Source organism: Aquarana catesbeiana, linkage group LG02 (assembly GCF_042186555.1).
Source record: "Aquarana catesbeiana isolate 2022-GZ linkage group LG02, ASM4218655v1, whole genome shotgun sequence".
Lineage (NCBI taxonomy): Eukaryota > Metazoa > Chordata > Amphibia > Anura > Ranidae > Aquarana > Aquarana catesbeiana.
Window position 1 is genome coordinate 203,901,898 of NC_133325.1, and position 24,390 is coordinate 203,926,287.

The 24,390-nt window shown below is 43.8% G+C and overlaps 1 protein-coding gene across 2 annotated transcripts in view; it reads right to left on the minus strand.

Moving 5' to 3' along the window:
• Positions 1–10,144: 10,144 nt before the first annotated feature.
• The window catches only part of WBP4 (WW domain binding protein 4), a 38,487-nt gene continuing 24,241 nt past the window's right edge, over positions 10,145–24,390 (minus strand). For both annotated transcript variants that reach the window (XM_073614227.1, XM_073614226.1), the window contains exons 6-11: positions 22,564–22,725; positions 21,974–22,029; positions 19,440–19,515; positions 19,152–19,363; positions 13,760–13,938; positions 10,145–10,464 (exon numbers count right to left, since the gene is read on the minus strand). In XM_073614227.1, coding sequence (XP_073470328.1) covers positions 10,257–10,464; positions 13,760–13,938; positions 19,152–19,363; positions 19,440–19,515; positions 21,974–22,029; positions 22,564–22,725 — 893 coding nt within the window. In that variant the 3' untranslated portion in view covers positions 10,145–10,256. The remainder of the gene's footprint in view (positions 10,465–13,759; positions 13,939–19,151; positions 19,364–19,439; positions 19,516–21,973; positions 22,030–22,563; positions 22,726–24,390) is intronic.

The window sequence follows — 24,390 nt, forward strand, 5'->3', positions numbered from 1 at the left end:
GCATAGCTGCTTTCCAAGCAGTTGACCCGGGTTTGATTCCCGGCCAACGCAATCTCACAAGATGGCTGCCTCACCTGGTAAGTGTTACCCCCCCTTCCCATCATATCTGTATATACAATGTTCCCTCTACAGTACTGTGCAAAAATTTTAGCCAGGTGTGAACAAATGCTGTAACCAAAGGGGCCATGTGATCCCTTCCTGGCTATGTCCTGGTTGGAGATCGCTATGAACCTACCATACAGGCCATGTGATCCCTTCCTGGCTATGTGGGGGGATCCATAGTAAAGAAGGATCTGGAGGTTTTGGTAGATCATAAGCTTAATACATTCTGTTGAAAAAGTATTCATACTCCATGAAATTTTCCACATTTTGTCATGTTACAACCAAGAAAGTAAATGCATTTTATTGGGATTTTATTTGATAGACCAACACAAAGTGGCACATAATTGTGAAATGGAAGGAAAATTATAAATGTTTTTCACCATTTTTACAAATAAATATGTGAAAAGTGTGGCATACATTTGTATTCAGCCCCCTTTACTCTGATACCCCTAACTAAAATCTAGTGGAACCAATTGCCTGCAGAAGTCACCTACTTAGTAAATAGAGTTCACCTGTGTGTAATCTAATCTCAGTATAAATACAGCTATTCTGTGAAGCCCTCAAAGATTTGTTAGAGAACCTTAGTGAACAAACCGCATCATGAAGGCCAAGTAACACACCTGACAGGTCAGGAATAAAGTTGAGCAGAAGTTAAAAGCAGGGTTAGGTTATAAAAAAATATTCCAAGCTTTGAACATCTCACAGAGCACTGTCCAATCCATCATCCAAAAATGGAAAGAGTATGGCACAACTGCAAACCTACCAAGACATGGCCGTCCACCTAAACTGACAGGCTGGGCAAGGAGAGCATTCATCAGAGAAGCAGCCAAGAAGCCCATGGTAACTTTGAAGGAGCTGCAGAGATCCACAGCTCAGGTGGGAGAATCTGTCCACAGGACAACTATTAGTCGTGCACTCCACAAATCTGACCTTTATGGAAGAGTGGCAAGAAGAAAGCCATTGTTGAAAGAAAGCCATAAGAAGTCTAGTTTGCAGGTTATGAGAAGCCATGTGGGGGACACAGCAAACATGTTGAAGGTGTTCTGGTCAGATGATACCAAAATTGACCTTTTTGGCCTAAAAACAAAATGCTAAGTGTGACAGAAAACTAACACTGCACATCATCCTGAACACACCATCCCCACCGTGAAACATGGTGGTGGCAGCATCATGTTGTGGGGATGCTTTTCTTCAGCAGGGACAGGGAAGCTGGTCAGAGTTGATGGGAGGATGGATGGAGCCAAATACAAGGCAATCTTAGAAGAAAACCTAAATCCAATTGAGAATCTGTGGCAAGACTTGAAAATTACTGTTCACAGATGCTCTCCATCCAATCTGACAGAGCTTGAGCTTTTTTACAAAGAAGAATGGGCAAAAATGTCACTCTCTAGATGTGCAAAGCTGGCAGAGACACTCCCAAAAAAGACTTGCAGCTGTAATTGCAGTGAAAGGCGGTTCTACAAAGTATTGCCTCGGAGGGGCTAAATACAAATCCCCCCTCACTTCTCACAATTATGTGCCACATTGTGTTGGTCTATCACATAAAATACATTTAAGTTTTTGGTTGCAACATGACAAAATGTGGGAAATTTCAAGGGGTATGAATACTTTTTTGAATGAATACTTTTTTCAATTCACTGTAAGCCAGGGCCTGGTTCAATCACAAGCCTTGGGCCCCTAATCTCCCAAACTTGCAGACAGGTCCCCTTACACATCATGACATCCTGAAGGTTTGCTGGTTGCCAAGGCAGGTAGGACAGCATGAAGCGCAGTGGGGGGTGAGAGGAGAGAGCTTGTAGCCCCTGGACACCACATCTCTTACACAAGCTTCTGAGATGCCTGCTAACCAGGTGACTGCAACGTCCAACAGACACCCCCCCCCCCCACTTTGGAAACTGGGGAACTCCTTTTAGGATGTTTAAGATGACCTGTCTGCAGGTTTGGGAGATTTAAGGGCCCAAGGCTTGTGACTGAACCGGGCCCCTGGCTCAGGTCTGGCTCTGGAGGTTGAAGCCCGGGAGGAAGAAAGGAACTCTTCTTGGCTTCAGAGGCACAAGGAGTCTTTCCAGCTTTCTTTTAGGCTTTCTCTGCTGGGGAAATGAGAACTCTTCCCGCCAGTGAGGTCCTTCATGGAGAAGTCTAAGGCCTCACTCACATGGGGCGTATGAATCTGTACCCTGTGTGGGGGCTGTGTTTACTCCAAAAAGGACATCCATGCGGGTGCAGCTGCGCGAACGCACCCTGGGTGCATTCAGCACCGTGCACCGGTACTGACGCGGATGTCACATTGGGAACAGTGGCTGCACCCCAGTTGACAGCAATGGGATTGCCGACACGGGATGCTGGGAACACCCTTGTACCCCTTTTCTGGTAATCACTTCCCTCCCATGGGGTACGGATTCATATCCCCTGTGTGAATGAGGCCTAAGGGTTAATGGAGTATTTAGCTCCATTGTGTTGCTAATTTAGGGACCACTGTACCCTTCTTTATTGTTATTTGGGGCGTTTATTATAGGAGTGTTATATATTGTAGCTTAGGATGAGTTTGTATATGTTGTGGAGGTGTGCGTTATTCTTTGGGTGTGTTCTTTGGGGGGGGCCTTAGAGAACAGCGGCCATATATGGGCAGCACAGAGGCTTAGGGGTTAGCCTTGAAGCACTGGGGTCCTTGGTTCAAATCCTGACAAGGGCACTATTTGCATAGAGTTTGCATGTTCTCCCTGTGCTTGCGTGGGTTTCCTCTGGGTACTCCGGTTTCCTCCGACACTACAAGGACATGCTACCTTGCATTGGTGGTGCAGTGGTGAGCATAGCTGCCTTCCTAGCAGCTGACCTGGGTTCGATTCCTGGCCAACGCCGTCTCCAAGTACTTGGAGTCCCCAGAGAGAAAAGCGCAATACAAGTTCAATGCTGCAAATGTGTGGTATGTTTGAGGAAGAAATGAAAACGTTCCCCCAGAGTCTATAGAAGGTGAATGCACCAACTGATATAGTACGCTGCGTTCACACCTAAGTGCTCTGAATCGTGGGCGAAATTACTGTGATTCCGGAATCGCCACAACACAGGACGCGTTTGTGATCCCTTTACTTTCAATGGCACCCCAATCACAGAATGATTTTGCTGCGATTGTGGCCCAACAAATCGCACTAAAAAAAAAAAAAAAAAAGGACACCTGTCACCCAAAAGCAGTCCAGCGGCTTTGTTGAGATTTGTCTTGGGACAGTCGTGGCAAAATCATGCCGCAATTTGTGTGCCATTGAAAATAAGAGGATTGCAAGCGAATCCGTGTTCTGCAGCAATTCAGGAGTCCAGAACACCTAGGTGTGAACAGAGCCTTAAGCCTCGTACACACGATCCGATTGCAGACAAAACCTCGGACTTTTGTCCGAAGGTGTGTGCCTGGATTTTGTTGGTCAACAAACATGAACATAGTGACGTACTACGTGGTTTTTCAGCTCTTTAGCGCCACCCTTTGGGCTCCTTCTGCTAATTTCATGTTAGCAGAAGTTTGGTAAACGTTGATTCGCGCTTTTCATTTTGTTTCTGAACGGCCGTTCATCAACCAGACATGTTGCGAAATCCGAGAAGATAATGTGTTATTTATTTATTGGCCTTGGAGTTATTGCTTTGACCCAAGTCAAGTCCTGCAGGAACTCCAGGAGAATAATCCAGATGATTTTCAGAATTATCTCTGGATGACGGACCCCTGCTTTCACCAACTCTTGGCATTGTTGACCCCCTATATTAGGAAGCAGGACACATGCATGAAGCTTTTATTTTATTTTTTGGTTGAATAATAATGATTTTATTTGTTATATTTTTGGATGCATAGAATGCACTTTTAGGTTAAGTTCTATTGGAAGATAGCATGTCTAATTTTATTTGTTTTCTTTTTTTAATGCGCAATAAAAAAATTGTGGAGAATAATACTTGGCTATGTGTTTTACTTCAAATGACAGTTTGGGGGTAGGCAGATACATTAAAAAAAATACAATGTAAAATTGACAAGGGACACCAACAGAGTTGTATCTTTGATGCTTGCAAAAACTCCATCAGTACCACCAGCAAAGCAGCTTCATTATTATCCCATTAAAGAAGAAGAGAATGTGCGCTGCATTTCGAGATTCCATAATTTGTCACGTCATGATTGTTAATTCTCCATTACGAATGCTAGTTTACAAGACCAACCGCTTCTGGCTCGTCCTTGCTTCTGAGCATGCGTGTTTGTACTTTGAACTTTTGTACACACGCTCGGAAAATCTAACAACAGACATTTGTCCGCGGAAAATTTTAAAACCTGCTATCCAACATTTGTTTGCGGAAAATCTGACAACAATTGTCTGATGGAGCGTACAAGCGGTCGGATTTTCCACCAACAGCCTGTCATCACTCATTTCCCGTCGGAAAATCCGATCGCGTGTACGCGGCTCAAGTCCTCGCCATGTCCATCGTATGACAAGAACAACCTAAACAGACGTTCCTCCAGTAGGAATATTACACTCATTCTCCCCCCAGCAGGAACATTACACCCATACTCTCCCTAACCCCCCCCATCAGGAATATTACACCTTTGCTCCCTCCCCCAGCAGGATTACACAGATACTCCCCCGCAGCGAGAATATTACAACGATACCCCCCCAGCAGGAATATTACACCTATACTCCCCCCGCAGCAGGAATATTACACCCATACTCCCCCCGCAGCAGGAATATTACAACGAAACCCCCCCCCCCAGCAGGAATATTACAACGATACCCCCCCCAGCAGGAATATTACAACGATACCCCCCTCCCCAGCAGGAATATTACAATGATACCCCCCCCCAGCAGGAATATTACACCGATACTCCTCCTCAGCGGGAATATTACACCGATACTCCCCCCAGCAGGAACATTACACCCATACTCTCCCTCTCCCTCCCCCTGGAACATTACACCCATACTCCCCCCCAGCAGGATTACACCATTGCTCCCTCCAGTAGGAATATTGCACCGATACTCCACCGCAGCGGGAATATTACACCCATACTCCTCCAGCAGTAATATTACAATGATAACCCCCCCAGCAGGAATATTTAACCGATACTCCCCCCCAGCAGGAATATTACACCAATACTCCCCCCCAGCGGGAATATTACACCCATACTCCCCCAACAGGAATATTACAATGATACCCCCCCAGCAGGGATATTACACCTTTGCTCCCTCCAGCAGGAATATTACACCGATACTCCTCCAGCAGAAATATTACACTGATACTCCCACTCCCCCCCCCCCCCAGCAGGAATATTACACCGATACTCCCCCCCCAGCAGGAATATTACACCGATACTCCCCCCCCCAGCAGGAATATTACACCTATACTCCTCCAGCAGAAATATTACACTGATACTCCCCCCCCAGCTGGAATATTACACCGATACTCCCCCCCCCCCAGCAGGAATATTACACCGATACTCCCCCCCCAGCTGGAATATTACACCGATACTCCCCCCCCCCAGCAGGAATATTACACCGATACTCCCCCCCAGCAGGAATATTACACCGATACTCCCCCCCCCCCCCCCCCCCAGCAGGAATATTACACCGATACTCCCCCCCCAGCAGGAATATTACACCGATACTCCCCCCCCAGCAGGAATATTACACCGATACTCCCCCCCCAGCAGGAATATTACACCGATACTCCCCCCCCAGCAGGAATATTACACCAATACTCCCCCCCAGCGGGAATATTACACCGATACTCCCCCCCCAGCGGGAATATTACACCGATACTCCCCCCCCCCAGCAGGAATATTACACCGATACTCCCCCCCCAGCAGGAATATTACACCGATACTCCCCCCCCCAGCAGGAATATTACACCGATACTCCCCCCCCCCCAGCAGGAATATTACACCGATACTCCCCCCCCAGCAGGAATATTACACCGATACTCCCCCCCCCAGCGGGAATATTACACCGATACTCCCCCCCCCAGCGGGAATATTACACCGATACTCCCCCCCCCAGCGGGAATATTACACCGATACTCCCCCCAGCAGGAATATTACACCGATACTCCCCCCCAGCAGGATTATTACACCGATACTCCCCCCCAGCAGGATTATTACACCGATACTCCCCCCCAGCAGGATTATTACACCGATACTCCCCCCCCCCCCCCCAGCAGGAATATTACACCGATACTCCCCCCCAGCAGGAATATTACACCGATACTCCCCCCCCCCAGCAGGAATATTACACCGATACTCCCCCCAGCAGGAATATTACACCGATACTCCCCCCAGCAGGAATATTACACCGATACTCCCCTTCAGCAGGAATATTACACCGATACTCCCCTTCAGCAGGAATATTACACCGATACTCCCCTTCAGCAGGAATATTACACCGATACTCCCCCCAGCAGCAACATTACACCAATACTGCCACCAACAGGAATATTACACCAATACTGCCACCAACAGGTGTTTGGGGGGGTCCCCATATTGAGGGCTTCTGGCCTGGTATGGTCCAGGAGCGCCCCTTCCCTCCTTCCTCACCTGCCGGGCTGCGTGCTCGGATAAGGGTCTGGTATGGATTTTGGGGTGGGGGTCCCCCTTAAAATATCAATGCCAGACCAAAGGGTCTGGTATCGTCCTGGGGCGGGGGAACCTCACGCCAATTTTTTTTTTCCCATTTTGGTGGAGGGGCTGTTCCCCTTCAAGATCCTCAGCACACAAGTCGCACCACAAGTCAGATCATCATGATACGACTTCTATTTAAATCAATGGGCTCCCATAGGGAACCATTGTTTTTGAATAGAGGCAGAGAAAGGCGGCTAAATGCGCATTAACGCCAATGCAAAACGCTGATAAAATCAAGTTTTTAACGCCGCTTTTTTTTCCTGGCGTCGGTGCTAGCTTTAAAAGTCCGTTTAACAGCAGAAGTTCCCCGTACAAGCTGTAACTTTTTGAAATCAGTGTGGTCTTGCCTGTGTGTGGAAAATCTACAAGCCCCGACATTCTCCACATTTAAAGTTATCACTTTAGAGTTACACAGAAGGTATGGTGCTAGAATTACTGCCCTCAACCTGACACTCACAGTGATACCTCATACATGTGGGGCAATCGCTGTTTGTGCGTATGTGGGACAGACACATGCATTCAACGTTACGAACGAGCATGGAAGGACGGGGATACTCAACTTTATTATTTTTTTTTTTTTAACACTGTCGCTTTAATTTTTTTTTTTTTTTTTTAGCACCTTTATTGTGAATCACAGGGAATGTAAATATCCTGTGATAGCAATAGGAAGGGACAGGTATTTTTTTGTTTTAAAGATCTGGGGTCTATTAGACCCCAAATCTCTCCTCTGTGGTTAAAAGCTTCAAAGCATACCAAGATGGGTATGACAAACCCATAAGTGTTTGCTTACAACTGCGAAACCGGAAAAGGTGAAATGCTCCATCCCTTCTGGTTTCCTATACCATAGAGATGATTGAAGCCCTTCCGGTCTCTGTTTAGCTCTATGGTCAGCTTGTAGAACCCCCAGCTGAATCCTTGGGTTTGCCAGTGGGACAGAAGAGCCAAAGAGAGCCACGGAAGGTGGTGGGAGGTGTGGGGGATGTCATCTACCGCTGCTTGTAAAAACAATCCAGTGGCTAATTAGCAGCTAGGAATGCTTTTAAAAAAAAGCCGACCGTTGGCTGAAAAAAAACTATACTGGGATGATGCCTGCAGCATCATCCTGGTATGTTGCTGGTCCTCAAGTGATTAAAGCCATTTGGATGAATGAAACTTCAATGTTACAAAACAATGACTACCACTACCACCGTGAACTGGATAGACGAAAACCTTCAAGCCTCGTACACACAGGCTGAACGTTGGGAAACACCCGGTCTGACAGAAGCCGGTTGTTTGGCTGGCTTCTGTCGGACAAGCATGCTGCAAAACCATCAGCCGACTGGCTCCCGATCAGCACTCTCGGCCATTGGTGGAGAACGCGGACCAGAGTGTTCTGGCGGGTGTGGGACTTCCCCCCTGTCAGAACACAACAGCTCAGTGGGGGAGATGGCTTTATTAACGTCGGATCGTTAGTACAGCAGCTCCGACCAGAACGGTCGTTTTTTTTGAACGATTAAAAAAAAACTAGTGGTGTGTACCAGGCATCACAAGCAGCATGATGGAAAAAAATGTAATTCAAATTTCTAATTTAAGTAGACTAAACACTTAGTGGAAATCGAACCCATTTTAAAGTACCCCAAACCATTGCAACCCCCCCAAAAAACTACTATAATATATTAACCACTAGGCCATTTTCTGGAATCCCATTGCAGAATAAAACAGAAGACGGGTGGTCAAGAATTATGTCAGGCAGTGCTAGTCAGTGGCATCTGCCTGATCACAGATTCTGTCCTTTGCAGCACGTCACTCCCACTGTTGCTTCCCTAAATTCAAGTGACACTCCTTGTCTCTAGGCTTGCTCTGGGTCTTTAACCTAAGGAAAACATTAAGGTCGGGTTCACACCTATGTGAATTAGATGCACATCCAATTCCCATAGCAGAAGAATGTAACTGGCTCCCTATGGAGCCGGTTCACATATCTCCGTTGCGGAGCGCACTGCACAAAAACGCTGTGCGTCTTTGGCTCCGCTTCAGGGCCGAATTCAGGCATAGATTCGGCCCTGATTCGTCCTTGAAACGGGGAACAGGAACGCACAGTGCTCCTGTGCGATCCGCAGAGGGTTATAGTGTGAACCCGGCCTGAAGCTAAAGCATCCAAATGACAGGTAGGCAGACAGCATTTTCAGAAAGATAGATCAGAAATGTCAACCTACACATTTCTCATATGACAGGTTTCCACATTGGCCTCTACAAATTTGGCACAGTGCCTAAAAATAGAGTGCAACTGAGCATGTGCAGAGCAGGGTGAGACAGTGTATTACTGGATTTTAAAAACAGTATAGAAACTTATTTTAATGTTTTACATAGCTTTGCCTGCAAAAGGAGCCTAAAATTCCATTTTAAAGTGGAGTTCCACCCAAAAGTTCAACTTCTGCTCATTTGACTCCTCTCCCCCTCTGATGCCACAATTGGTACCTTTCAGGGGGGAGGGAGGCAGGATACCTGTCTTTGACAGGTATCCTCTTCCCACTTCCGGGAGTCCGGGGCGCAGCTCGTGACATCACCGTGGGACCCCCTTCTCTCCCTGTCGCCGGGCCAGTAGGAGAGAGGAGCGGGTCCTCGCGCATGCGTAGTAGGGTTCTCGGCGTGAAGCTGTAAGGCTACACTGCTGGGTTCCCTTACCCACAATGGCGGCGGCAGATCCTGACAGCTGAAACATCAGCTGCGGTGCCAACATCGCTGGACTCCAGGACAGGTAAGTGTCTGATTGTTAAAAGCCAGCAGCTGCAGTATTTGTAGCTGCTGGCTTTGAATTTTTTTTTTTTGGGGAGGAACACCGCTTTAAGCTTTAAAGATGGTTCTTCTTAAAGGGGTTGTAAAGGTAAAAATTTTTTCACCTTAATGCATTCTATGCATTAAGGTGAAAAAACTTTTGACAGTACCACCGCCCCCAGGCCCCCCGTTTTACTTACCTGACGCCTCGAATCTTCGCTGCTCGTCCTCGTCATCTTCATTGCAGCTCAGCCTGGTCGCTGATTGGCTGCAGTGGATGGATTGAAAGCAGCGCAGCCATTGGCTCGCGCTGCTGTCAATCACATCCGATGACGCGGCGCGCCGGGGGGCGGGGCCGAGTGATACAGTGAGCGGCTATAGCCGCCGGCTGTATCACGGGAGCGCGCCCGCAAGCACTCACCACCGTGCGAGGGAGCTCGCATTAAGGTGGTAAATGCTTGCGGGGAGGAGCTGAAACAGCCGCCGAGGGACCCCAGAAGACCAGGTTCGGGGCCACTCTGTGCAGAACGAGCTGCACAGTGAAGGTAAGTATAACATGTTTGTTATTTAAAAAAAAAAAAAAAAATTAACTTTACAACCCCTTTAAACAGAACTACTGAATAAGACATTCTGTTTTAAAAGGCAAAAAACCTCAAATGATAAAAGTAAAATAGAAAAGCATTTATTCACACCAATCACACAAAACACACAAAAAGTGCTATCCTTACAATCATACAGTTTAAAAAAGAACAATTTTCTTGATCAAAGTCCTTTACTGATCAGTCAGTCTTTGGCGTATGTTACGGGATTTTACATTTTCCAGCTTCCTTTTTTTGAAAACAGAAGCCCCAGCTACTGTGTCCCCAAGAGAGGTGATGGTCTTCTCCTTGAAATTCACTTTTGGCTCCTGTGGGAGGTCAGGTACTGAAGCTTGTGGTTCATCATATTCCACATTTGGAAGCTCTAAATCCACATTTTCGCTGTGAGAAAAATGTATCATTAAAATTGGATGAACTTTTTTTCTACCTATATACAGTCCATCAAATGAGCTTTCTGTATTTGGCTATATTGTACAGGAATTCACCTAACAAATATATAGATTTTAAAATTATGATGGTTACAAAAATATCCCATCTTTAGTGTAGCGTAGAAAAGAAGCACTGCACATCAATGGAGTTAGCAGCACTGCTAACATGTTTTAAATCATCTAAACTCATAAGCAAACCTTTAAATATATTGCACCATACTAATCCTTAAATACATTGGATGCCTTGGTTTTCATTTTAGACTTTTCCCCTTTATTTCTATTTGGTGATCTGGCCATTAAAGCGGGGGTTCACCCACACCGCCAAAAAAAAAAAAAAAAAAAAAATATTAAAAGCCAGCAGCTACAAATACTGCAGCTGCTGACTTTTAATACATGGCCACTTACCTGTCCCAGGGTCCAGCGATGTTGGCAGGGGACGCCGAGAACCTGCTCGGTTCTCGGCAGCTGCCGCCGCCATCCTGGGTGAGGGAATCAGGAAGTGAAGCGTTGCGGCTTCACTTCCCGGTTCCCTACTGCGCATGCGCGTCCCAAATGGTCCCCGCTCTCTCCTGGAAGCTGTGTGTTCCCAGCAGACAGCGCGGTGGGGACGGGAAGAGGCGTAGACTCCCATGGGAGTCTATGCCGGTAGTGGGTGCAAATACCTGTCTTAGACAGGTATCTGCACCCCCCTCCCCCCTGAAAGGTGCCAAATGTGACACCGGAGGGGGGAAGGGTTCCGAAAAGCGGAAGTTCCATTTTTGTGTGGAACTCCGCTTTAAGTCTGTTATTTTTTACCTTCTTATAACAGACCAAGCCATCCAGCAAGAATGGCAGTTAGAGGGACGAGACAAGCCATTTAAACACTGACAACAATGATCAGCTTTTATTCATTTATACAAAACCCTTGTAACTGCTTATAAAGTGTTAGCTGGAATGCAGGTGTAATTTGTTAGTCAAATCCATCTAATCTGCTACCCTCCACCCAGACTGACAATACTGCTTTCCAGAGGTGTCTGCTTTACCAATTAATCCAGAATGGGGACACCCCAAGACAAGGAGGTATGTTACTGGCTGGATCAGCAGGTGAAAAAGCCTTAAAAAGAAACCTATGCAGCCACCCAGATGTTACAACTTCCCAATTCAGAAAGTGGGCAATTTTATTTTTTAATAAAGATATTCAAAACTTGCGCTAAAGGTACTAAAGTATAATGAATAAAAATAAAATAAATGAAAAAACTGCAGCAGCTGTGCAAAGGTGGCTGGTGCCATATAAATCAATATGCTACAAAAAATATATAATATACACAAAACTATAAGATTCTATAAAGTGCTTGGTGCTCATATGGTAATAGAACAAAGTGCAATGGTGCTCCAAACTTGCAAAGTGTGACGTGCCACACTCCCCCTTCGGTGACCCCACTTACCAGAAGCAATGGACCCTCAGCTTTGCAGTCTAGGGTCAAAAAGGGTGTGATCCATTGATTTGGGGTTTGTGGGATGGTTGCTCAAAAGGCTCCTCCAGAGGGGTTTCTTTATAACAGAAAAGATACGCCACACTTCATAGATGGGGGAAACAAAGAGAAAGCTCATAGTGAAATACTGCTAAAATTAAATGTAGAGCGCAATCTCAGTGCCACTTACAGAATATCTGGCAAAAACAGGCATCAGTAAAAACATCCAAGTCCGCCACTGTATGGCATGCGTTCCACGTAGGCAGAAATTGTGTCAATAGTTAACGTGAACCGGAAGTGCGTTGACTCGCTTCGCCCCTCCGCCAGGGCATCCTTTGATGCCCTGGAGGGGCGAAACGCGTTGACGTACTTCCAGTTCACATTAACCATTGACACAATTTCCGCCTCTGTGGAACACGCGCCATACAGCGGCGGACTCAGATGTTTTTACTGATGCCTGTTTTTGCCAGACATCCTGTAAGTGGGCCGAGATTGCACTCTACATTTGATTTTAGTGATATTTTACTATATGCTTTCTCTGTTTCCCCATCTATGAAGTGTGGCGTATCTTTTCTGTTATAAAGCAACCATCCCACACACCCCAAATCAATGGATCACACCCTTTTTGACCCTAGACTGCAAAGCCAAGGGTCCATTGCTTCTGGTGAGTGGGGTCACCGAAGGGAGAGTGTGGTACGTCACACTTTGCAAGTTTGGAGCACCATTGCACTTTGTTCTATTACCATATGAGCACCAAGCACTTTATAGAGTCTTACAGTTTTGTGTATATTATATATTTTTTGTTGCATATTGATTTGTATGGCACTAGTATATTGAGTTATATGGCAACAGCCACAGTGAAATTGAATTGTTTAGTTCAATTTTATTTTTTAAACCCACTGTAGTTGCGATAAAAAATACTGAGCCCAACAGCTTGTTGGTGTTATATTAACCCTTTTGGTACCGGATCAGTTTTTGTGTTTACTACACACATTTAAAAAATAATTTTATACCTGAAGATTTAAAACCCCTAAAACATTTTAGATTTTCTTAAAGTAGACTGAGAAAAAAAAAATTGTGGCAATTCAAAATATGCATGTCACATGATATTTGTTTTTAAATATGTTTTTTTTTAAGCGCAAAATTTTTGGTAAAATATAAAAGACGAGTGCTGAGTAAATAGATACTCAACATGTCAAGCCTTAAAACTGTGTGCGCCTGGGAAACGGCAACAAACATCTGTACCTTAAATTCTCAATAGGCGACACTTTAAAAGCGCCTACAGGTCATCAGTTTAGAGTAGAGGTATTGAATTAAAGTTCATGGAGATCCAGTCAGTAAAATGTTCCTCCAGCAGGGGGTCTAATTGCAGCATACGATCATTGATTCAACCCTCCAAAATCCTTAACGTCGCAGTAACCCCCCCCCCCCCAACCCCCCCCCCCCCGCAACCACCATTTATCACTGTTCTCAGTCTCTAAGTGTCTTGGTGTAACTTAAATTTCTAACATTTTTTATTTTCCCCATTAAACTTTATTTTTCACCACACTGGGGACAAAAATCCCCCATGTAAATTTTTCTTGGTGACAGGCTCTCTTCAATGAGACATCGGGGGTTTGTTTATTCGACAGTTGCCAGGGTGTGTGGAAGCAATCGGGTGGCTATACAGTTGCCCGATCACTTCCATCTGAAAGCTGGCTTGTCAGATTTACACACATGACTACAGCAGCTGGGAGTGTGTAACCCCCCCCACGCGCAGATGTTGGTGGCAGCGAAAGGGTTACTATTGCTACTTACTATGGGTCTTCCTCCTGTTTAACTTCCTCCCATGACCCGTATGGATTGGCCTTTTTTGGCCTTTGCCTGGGAAGCTCCTGCGGGGAATCATCTTCTTTAGTATCCTGCTTGACTTCATTGTCTTCTTCTTTACTATCCAATTCAGGAGCCTCATCTTCTTTTTTCTTATCCTTTTTACTCTAAACACAAATTTTAATAAATTAAAATTGAGCAAGCCACAAAGTTATATTGTTGATTTTGCCCACATCCAGGAGCCTACAATGGGTGTGTTTATAGATCTATTTTCTGCAATAAAAAAAAACAAGTCCACAAAGACATTAATATTTCAGCATTTTGTAATTGCATAAGGTTTAAAGCGTGACTCCACTTTTGTTGAGAAAAAACATTCCCCTCTGGGTGATCTATGTACATTGCAAGGATTTTAAAACTTTGCTGCAGATTCCTACCTTTTGTTATTCTAAAGAAATCCATGTGTGTTTATCTGTGTCCATGTGGGAAGTGGATTAATGGGAATGGTTTCATAATTATCTATCAGCTGTGCACCTTCAGGGCACTAATGAGGAAAGCTGCAGGGTCTGCATTCCTTTAGATGTGATTACCTATTGGGAGTATCTAACCAAAAATTACATTTTAGTTTCAGGGGATGCCTGAAAATTGACTTGCATCTTAGTGTAGACTTCTGGGGAAAGAAATTAGTGAGCCAAGCACACGAGCAGGAAATTCTGTTTCTGGGGGCATTCTGTACACATTCTGTGTACAGAACACCTCCAGGTAAACATATTGCATTCCATTTTCAGAAAATTACAGCGCTGCAGATTGAAAAGGAAAGGTAATTTTTAAAAACATTCAATTACATTATGACTTGTGTCGCAATTGTATGCGCTATATTATTTCTTCTTTATTTGCTATTTTTTCTCCCCACAAAAGTGGAGTTACCCTTTAAGTAGAATTTTCCATAGAAATTGTGCAAACCATGTCTTCTGACACAATTATGCTGCAAGCTAGTAGTCCCGTAATCCTGTAGTGTAGATGAATTAGAACACGGGCATGTCATATTAAATATGACATGTTTACAGTACTCTCTCATATACTACCATAACTTTTGATAAGTTTGGGGTTCAGCCAAACTTTTTAAAGCTGAACTCCATGTATGATCCTGATTGCATACTTACACTGGTCTATGCATATCTTATAATACCCGAGGAACCACTGCGAAAGCCTCCATCTTCCAGATCTTGTACCAAGTGGCTGTCCCATTGTACAACGATCACAGGGGGTCACTCACTTGACAATGACACCGTTCACAGAATGCCTTATATGTGTTTTTCAATATATACAAGGCATGCTATGATTGGATGAGGTGGAGATTGTGACTTCAGTGCCCCTCCTCTCCTCCCCTGCAGAGAATACTTTATAGTCTTTGAAAAAAAAAAATAATACAAAGTGCTCTGTGAAGTGGAGCAGATGCTTGGCACAGGATCCGGAATATTGTAGCAATCACTGTAGTAGTGCTGACTACTACAGCAATTGCCAGTTTCTATAGTGGTTTCTAAGGTATAAGCTATTCATATTAACACTGGTCCAAACCAATGTAAGTATGCACGTAAGGGTCATTCCCGCTGCAAGCTATTTTTCGAGGGGGACTAACGAGTAAAAGACTCCCTCGATTTAATGAAGGCATGCTAACACATCATCAGAAAAAATGGGGGATAACTCTAAAGAGGCTTAAATTGGGGCATATACACTCCCACACCCCCCTTTGGCTTAATAAGTACATGCCAGAACTTAAAAACCTCCCAGATCCGCACATATGGGCCAGATATGGAATAATATACCAGGTCTTGACTGATACACGGCTCAAGACTTTCCAATCCCTCAGAGACGAATACTCAGTACCGCACCACCTGTTATTCAAATACCTGCAGCTCCGCCATGCTCTGCGCTTCCAACTCAGGGACATCACTAATGCTATTGCTCACCCCCAGGTCCTAGATACAATTATGGGTCCTGAACCTCAAAAACTGATTTCAAATTTGTACTAAACTATCTGACTCCCCAAAATAGCAACAGTAATTCAAAAGGCTAAATCAGGTTGGGAAAAGGATGTGGGTGATATCAGTGACACAGACTGGGATGAAATACTACACAATGTCAAAAAGGCATCACCTAAACTCACAGATAGATTGACACAGCTCTACATTGTTCATCAAGCAACCTTGACACCAAAAAGGATAGCTAAATTCCAACCATCACAGAGCTCGACATGCCTCAAGTGCACATATGGGCCGGGCACCTTTTACCACTTGATTTGGGAATGCCCATGTCTACAAGCATATTGGGAGCAAGTTATTAAATTTTTACACGACAAAATGGGTTCCCCAGTGGCACTGGACCCAAGACTATGTGTGTTGGGGCTATTACCTGATGCAGATGTTGATAAGTTCCATGCTACCTTTATATATGAAACTTTATTTACAGCCAGGAAAGTCATAGCTAAAGCATGGATGCAGACTCTGCCCCCTACAGTGTCGTCCTGGAAAAGAGATGTAAACAATACACTACCGTACAAAAAGTGGATATACACACATAGAGGATGCACACAAAAGTACTCGAAGGTATGGGATAGATGGCTGGAAGACGGAGAGACATGTACTTAGAGGCTTAACAATATTATACCTAAAACAGCATATATGATATGGCGGAGGGAGAGGTGGATGCTAAGGCTGCGAAATAAAGGAAATATGATTGAGTGCGGTATGGGAATGTGGTGCCACGCTTACCAAAGGTCCTTTTTTAACTGCAAAATTAACAAGAAACGGAATGTAGTATTTTCAATGTGCAAGATGTATTGCTATTTTCTAACCACTGTACATGACAAATGCTTGTTAATTACCTGTGAATATAAGTTCAATAAAGTTGGATTTCCCAATTAAAAAAAAAAAGTATGCACGTAAGAGAATACCTGAGTTCAGCTTTATTTCTCCTCAAGCCCACTGAAAATGTGGAAATTTCCAAACAGTCTTTAAAGTGTTACTAATCCCACAACAGTAAAATCAGTCTGTATATACAGTAAAGCATGCTTGTAATACTTATTGTGGAACCTAAGGGGTTAACCCTCTGAGTTGTGTAAAAAGGCTGTTTGATCCAGTCTTTTCTGATCCTCCCCTTCTTCCACTGTCCCCAATCTATCTCCTGATGGAACCAAGGTTAGGGGACAAGCTGCACACGCTCAGTTTGGTGTGTATTGCTAGAGTGTTTGTTTTTTCTTGGGAGAGTGCTTGTGATCAGCACTGTCCAGACAGAGGGTCAGGGGTTCTGCAACCTCAAAGGACAGTCAGAGAATGAAAACTCCTCCTACAAGCTTCAACCAGACACTGATAGAAGAAGTCACAAGGCTGCACTAAAAATTGAAAAAAAAAAAAAAAAAAAAAAAAAGGTTTTCAGCAGTTTATATTTTATAAAATAATTGCATTTCCATGTTCTGTGTACTGTGGGAGACCAGATATAGTGAATACAGGCTCCTGTGTTTAGTGACACTTTAAGTCAATGGGAATTAGAAAGCGTGTTACAAAAAGTATGTATTACAAAGCTATGAATTATATGACGTTATGCAAAATAATTTGGTAAGCTCACGGCTGCTGTGCCTAATGAGATAATGGTGGAGAAAAAAAAAAAAAAGGATTAGAAATGTTGTTAGTAGAAATCAGAAAAGGCAGCAGAGGCTTCTAGCAGCCTTTATCTGTTGGCCACCTTGCTAACAAAAAAAAAAAAAAAAAAAAAAAAAAAAATAAAAATAAATAAAAATGCAAAGATGAATAAGCAGCCTGAGCTACTAATTCCAGAAATTACACAGTGGCAATCAAGATAAGGGTGCTTAGACAATAGCAGAAGTGGATTTAACCCTTTCATGACTAAGCCTATTTTTGAAATTTGGTGTTTACAAGTTAAAATCCGTATTGTTTGCTAGAAAATTACTTAGAACCCCCAAACATTATATATATTTTTTAGCAGAGAATCTACAGAATAAAATGGAGATTGTTGCAATATTTTATATCACATGGTATTTGTGCAGCGGTGTTTTAAACGCAAATTCTTGGGAAAAGGGACACTTTCATGAATTTTAAAAAATCCACACAGTAAAGTTACCCCAATTTTTTTGTATAATGTGAAAGATGATGTTACGCCGAGTAAATAGATACCAAACATGTCACGCTTTATAATTGCACGCACTCGTGGAATGGCGACTAACTATGGTACCTAAGAATTTCCATAGGCAACGCTTAAATTTTTTTTTTACGGTTACCATGTTAGAGTTACAGAGGAGGTCTAGTGCTAGAATTAATTCTCTCGCTCTGACGATCGCCGCGATACCTCACATGTGTGATTTGAACACCGTTTACATATGCGGGCGCAACTTCCGTATGCGTTTTCTTTGCTGCGCGAGCTTACGGGGGCACTTTAAAAAAAAATTTTTTTTTCTTATACATTTTATTTTTATAAATTGTGTTTAAAAAAAAAAAAAAAATTTTGATCACTTTTATTGCTGTCACAAGGGATGTAAACATCCCTTGTGACAGTAATAGGTGGTGACAGGTACTCTTTATGGAGGGATCGGGGGTCTAAAAGACCCCCGATCCCTCCTTTGCACTTCACAGTATTCAGATCGCCGAAAACGGCGATTCTGAATACTGTGTATCTTTTTAAAACCGGCGGCATTGGCAGCCGAGTAAACGGGAAGTGACGTCATGACGTCGCTTCCGCATTTACAATTAGAAGGCTGGAACGAAGCCGCCCACAGCTTCGTTCCAGCCCGCCCCCAGAGGCAGCCGATTGGACATCGGGCCTCCTGATGGCACGGGAGGCCCGGTAAGAGCGGCGGGAGGGGGAGTCCCCTCCCGCTCCCCGGTATAACAGCCGAGTGGCTTTTAGCCGCATCAGTTGTTACACTCGGATAGCCGATCGCCCGCTGTAAACAACGGTACCGGGATGATGCCTGCAGCTGTGGGCATCAACCCGGTATAACCCCGGAAAGTCGAGTACGCACATCTGCGTACGCTCGGCGGGAATGGGATAAGGCAGAAGCAGCCAATGCCACTTTATAACAAAATTGAACCAGGGATACATAGATAGAAGGTTGGGGCCTGGTGGAATTGGCAGTCAAGTTAAGGGTGCTCAGGTAACAGTTGAAGCATACAGTATATAAGGTGGATGCGTTGATTGCTTTTGTTGTAGGCCCCATTGAACCCAGAAGCTTTTCTGGTAACCAAGCCATCAATAACACATAAATTTGAGTTCGTTCCAACGTCATCATATGAATTTGAGAATTTCCAGGTTGGGAAAAAAAAAAGTCTCTTATTTCCCCATAACCAGTTCTTGCAAACAGTGGTCTTACCCGAAAATTGATTTTAGCAGTTTTTGTTACTGAAGGTGCTGATGTGGTTTCCTCTGATTGGCTGGACTCATCTGACGATGTCTCAGGTTTTAACTCCACGCTGTCGGCCTCTTCCTCTGCAACTGTATCTTCTTGTTTGTCTGTTGAACTTTCTTGATCTTCTTTAGATGGAAGATCACAATTAAAGTCTTCTGGTTTTTCCCACCTGGATTCTGCAGAAAATAAACCCCATTTAATTACTACAGTCGGGGCAATGAATAGGCTATGATTATTGGTAGAAGCCCATACCTCCCGTTTCAGTATTGTAGTAGTATGTATAACCCTCTTCAGATACACCTTCTACCCACACAGATTTGGATGCTTGCTATTAAAAGAAAAAATATATATCATATAAGAAAAGCTCATACACGTACATATAAATGAGCATTAACTGATTTTGCCATACAAGGGTATTGCCAAATCTGTAAAAATCTCACACAAAACAAACTATTAAAGGTTTTATAGGACTGTTGACCCTAAGGGTAATCTATTGCCATATAGAGCCAAGTTACTGGCAAAATAGGTCTACAGTTGGCTATATAAATAGCTATCTGAACAATGAATATAACCTTAAAAGGAAGCTTCTGATCACTTAACATGCACCTATTTTTTAGTGTGGAATGGTAGATGGAAGTAGTAGGTGGCAGTGATTGAAAGCTCTGGCTTATCTGACTTTATCTTGTCACTTGATGAATTTATAAAGGAGACCTGCATTTGTTTATGAAAGATTTATGTCACGTTAGTGCTTTTATGGCACTCCACTGACCTTATGGTTTCTAAAGTGCCACCAGCATGTCTCTACTGACTTCCTGACTATAAAGCTGATGCTCGTTTCCGGTCTCCTCTTGCTGCCCATGACACATGGTAGGCCGCCATCAACCAATCGTGCCTTTATTTTGCAGTTTCTGAACAGCTCTCAAAGCCAATTAAAAGCGGAGTTCCACCCAAAAATGGAAGCTCTGCTTATCTGACTCCCAACCACCCCCCCACTGTGCCACATTTGGCAGGTACCTGTCCCCACTTCCAAGAGATCTTACTGTGGCGAGATCACTCGCAAGTTCGGCCCCCCTCCTCCTTTCCCCACTGCTGGACCATTCAAAAAGTGCAGCGCGATTTGCGCATGAGCAGTAGGGGACCGGCTGGAAAGCCACAAGGCTTCACTGACGATTTCCCTTACAGACAATGGTGGCGGCAGCACCCAGGAGCCAACAGAAACATCGGCTGGGGTGCCAACATCGCTGGATTCCAGGACAAGCAAGTGCCCTAAAATTATAAGTCAGCAGCTATAGTATAAAATATAAAAGGTACCTCTGTTTGCCTGAACCATTATGCTGTGGTCAGTGTAAGGCAGCCTTTTTGAACTCTACAGCATGCTGGTAGAGAAAAGCTGTGAGAGGAGACGTGCTCCCAATTCCCAACTGAACTGTACTTCACCAGTGATGGAGCTCATCCCACTGTTTAATACTCTCAGCAAAGTGAAAGCAAAGGGAGTGTGTGCTGTGCTCTCTGCCTCCCTCTACAGTGCAGTACCCAGCCGTGCCAAGGACGGTACCATACTGCTACTTTTATAAGGGTCCTATACAGGTGTTTGTGTGTGTCTGTATGCATCTGTCTCAGTGCGTGTGCACTTGTGTTTGTATACATGTGTGTGTGTTTATATGTGTGTTTGTGCTACTTTTAATCTGAATCCCCCTTCCTAAACCATCAGAACTGTTTTTTTAGGCTTTTCATAAATCGCAGCAAAAACTACCGCTCCTCTGAAAAGCAATCCATGTTCAGATTGCTTTTCAGAGGCATTGGACAGGCGGTAAAGAGGCAATATGTTGCCTCCTCAGCACTGGTTTTAACCCGCTAAATGTAGCATCACCACACCGCAACCACGTGCGATGCACACAGTTGCGAGATGGTTGAAGTGCAGCCCCATTCACCTGGAGCTATACTTCCAGCTATGGCCACATCATGTTGTATACACCCCAAGCTGCTACCTTTGCGGCTAAAGGGGAAGCAGTTTGGGGGGGGCGGGTGGTAAAAACAGCTCAACTGCATGTTTTTACTACCTCCAAACTCACATGTGAACAAGCCCTTGGTTCACATCCGTGCAGCACGTAGCACGTATAGGGCAGCCCATGCATTTCAATAAGTTGCCCTATCTGCAGAAATGCAGGGAAAGAAGCCCCTGACCCATTTTTTTTTGATTGTGCTGCACCAGAAAAAACACCAAATAAGCGCCAATGTGTGGGGTACCATTAAGAAGTAATGGCAACCTTAACCACTTTGGCCCCGGAAGATTTCACCTCTTTAATGACCATGCCATTTTTTACGATACAGCACTACGTTGCTTTAACTGACAATTGCGCGGTCGTGCGACACTGTACCCAAACAAATATGTTCTTTTTTTTCCCCGACAAATAGAGAGTAAAAAACAAAATCTAATTTCTTCATAAATTTAGGCCAATATGTATTCTTCTACATATTTTTGGTAAAAAAAAAAAAATCCCAATAAGCGTATATTGATTGGTTTGCGTCTACAAACTATGGGATAGATTTATGGCATTTTTATTTTTTACTAGTAAAAAGCACAGCGGTAGTGGGTCGCCAGCGGCGCCCGTGTGTCCCAGACCCTGAGGCGAAAGCAACGTACAGGTATGTTGTTTTGCGCAGCCGGACAGCCCTACTTTTCAAGGGTGCCCGACTGGAAAAAAGGTTGGGAAACACTGGTCTAAAGAAATTCTAAAGCCCATTCTCCATTTAATGTTATTGAAAATAATGGTGTCACCTCTCACCTCCTCAGACTTGTCCTCATTCTCTTGAAATCCATCTGGCGCCTCCCACTGAGTCTCTAGGATACAAAAAAAAATAAAAGTTCACCTTTCATAACATGTTTACAGGCTACCACCATGTTTTCAGGGTGTAACATGTTACTGTAGCACTGACCCCCCCATCGTGACAGGGAGATCTCTCTCCCCCCCCCCGATCACTGTTATAATTTTAAAAAAAATGCAGCCGGAGCAGCATTATTCATTCACAGAGTTCTGTGAATGTGAAAACTACAAGTATCAATAGCCTTTGAAGCTGCCAGCTTGTAGTCCTCAATGAACTACCAGGGCGTTGTTTAGCGCTCTGGTAGTCCATTGATTCTTCCTGTCAGTGTGAAGCAGCCTGCATGTACAATGTATAGGGCAGACAGCTTACACTGACAGTCTGTAGGAGTCCGGCATGGTGCTATGATTTCCAGGCTCCTATAAAAAAAATAATAGTAAATATACATTTTTTTTACCTGCAAAACTAATGTGCACTTAGTCTATTTTTTTAATAGCGAACTTATCCTTTAAAATTTTACAATGTTAAATCTATATAGTAAAACATGCAGTACCTCCAGACAACGTGTTGTAGTAGTATGGGTATCCTTCTGAAGAGTATGCCTTTGTCCACTTTTTTTTAGCATGGTGTTTTTCTAGAGTTTCTATTTCTTTCCTTTTTTGTTCATCGCGTGCTCTTCTCTCCTCAATTGTTGGACCTACAGGAGCTATAGGAGCTAGAGAAAAATGTTGGTTATCACTTCTATGTTTTACATTTAATGATAGAAAGAAAAAAAAAAAAAACAAAAAACAAAAAAACAAAACACACACACCATTGTCTTAATGTTCACCATACAACTATAAAACACATTGTTTAACCACTTCAGCTCGGGAAGGTTTCACCCACTTCCTGACCAGGCCATTTTGTGCGATACAGCACTGCGTCGATTTAACCGACAATTGCGCGGTCATGCGACGTTGTAACCAAATAAAATTGTTGTTCTTTTTTTCCAACAAATAGAGCTTTCTTTTGGTGGTATTTTATTGCCTCTGCGCTTTTTATTTTTTGCGCTATAAACAAAAAAGACCGGACAATTTAAAAAAAAATAAATAAAAACCATATTTCTTTATCAATTTAGGCCAATATGTATTCTACATATTTTTGGTTAAAATAAGCATATATTGATTGGTTTGCGCAAAAGTTATACAAACATCTATAAACTACGAGATAGTTTTTTACTGGTTATCGCGGCGATCTGCGATTTTTAGCGGGACTGCGAAATTGCGGCGGGCAAATCTGACACTTTTTCGGAATCAGTGACACCAATACAGTGATCAGTGCTATAAAAATGCACTGATTACTGTATAAATGACACTGGCAGGGAAGGGGTTAACACCAAGGGCGATCAAAGGGTTAAATGTTCCATAGGGAGGTGCTTACTAACTGTGTGGGGCAGTGTCACACTGAAGGATAAGAGATCTGTGATTCAGCTTAGCCGAATCACAAGATCTCTTTCCATTCAAGACAGATCCGCCGTTTGCCTTATTTACAGAGGCAGACCGCAGATCCGTCTCTCCTGTGAAGATCAGCGAGTCGCGGCGGCCATCGTGCCCGCTGTGTCCAATAAAGCACGTGCACGAAATCACGTACAGGTACGCGATTTTGCGCATCCGGGCCGCCCTGTCGCAGTAAATGTACGCGGTACGGTCCGGAAGTGGTTAAACAATTTGTTAAGCAACACCTTTTTACATTTTCCCCTAATTGTAAGTAGTACAATAAACTGTACACAAATGAAAAATAACACGGAAGACCACAAAAAAATTAGCAAGGGCCTGTTCACAGCAGCTGCTGGTGTGTCGTAAGAAAGCTGCAGAGCTGATGCACTGAAAACATCGCATTGCACAGCAACCTTTTGTTTTTCCTTAAACTTTATTGAAATGTCACAAAGTAACATGTCTCTCAGTTTTATCAGCCACAGAGCAGTGCTATGGGGTGGATTGTGTTGCATAACGCTGCCCTGAAACAAGGCATTGCATGCTGGTACTTTTTTTCCAGTACACACCACCGAATCTCAATTGTGTGAAAAGAGCTGACTGCAAACACTATAAATTGCCTTGTCTGGCATTGAGAATGTGCTGGGCAAGACTGCCTGACACAGTCCAAGCACACTTAGTGTGAACAGGCCCTGAATGAAAAGGAGAACCCTTAGGGATATAAATAAGCATTAAGTACAGTGCCTTGAAAAAGTATTCATACCTCTTGAAATTTTCCACATTTTGTCATGTTACAACCAAAAACGTAAATGTATTTTATTGGTATATTATGTGTTAATCCAACACAAAGTGGCACATAATTGTGAAGTGGAAGGAAAGTGATAAATGTTTTTTAATTTTTTTTTTAC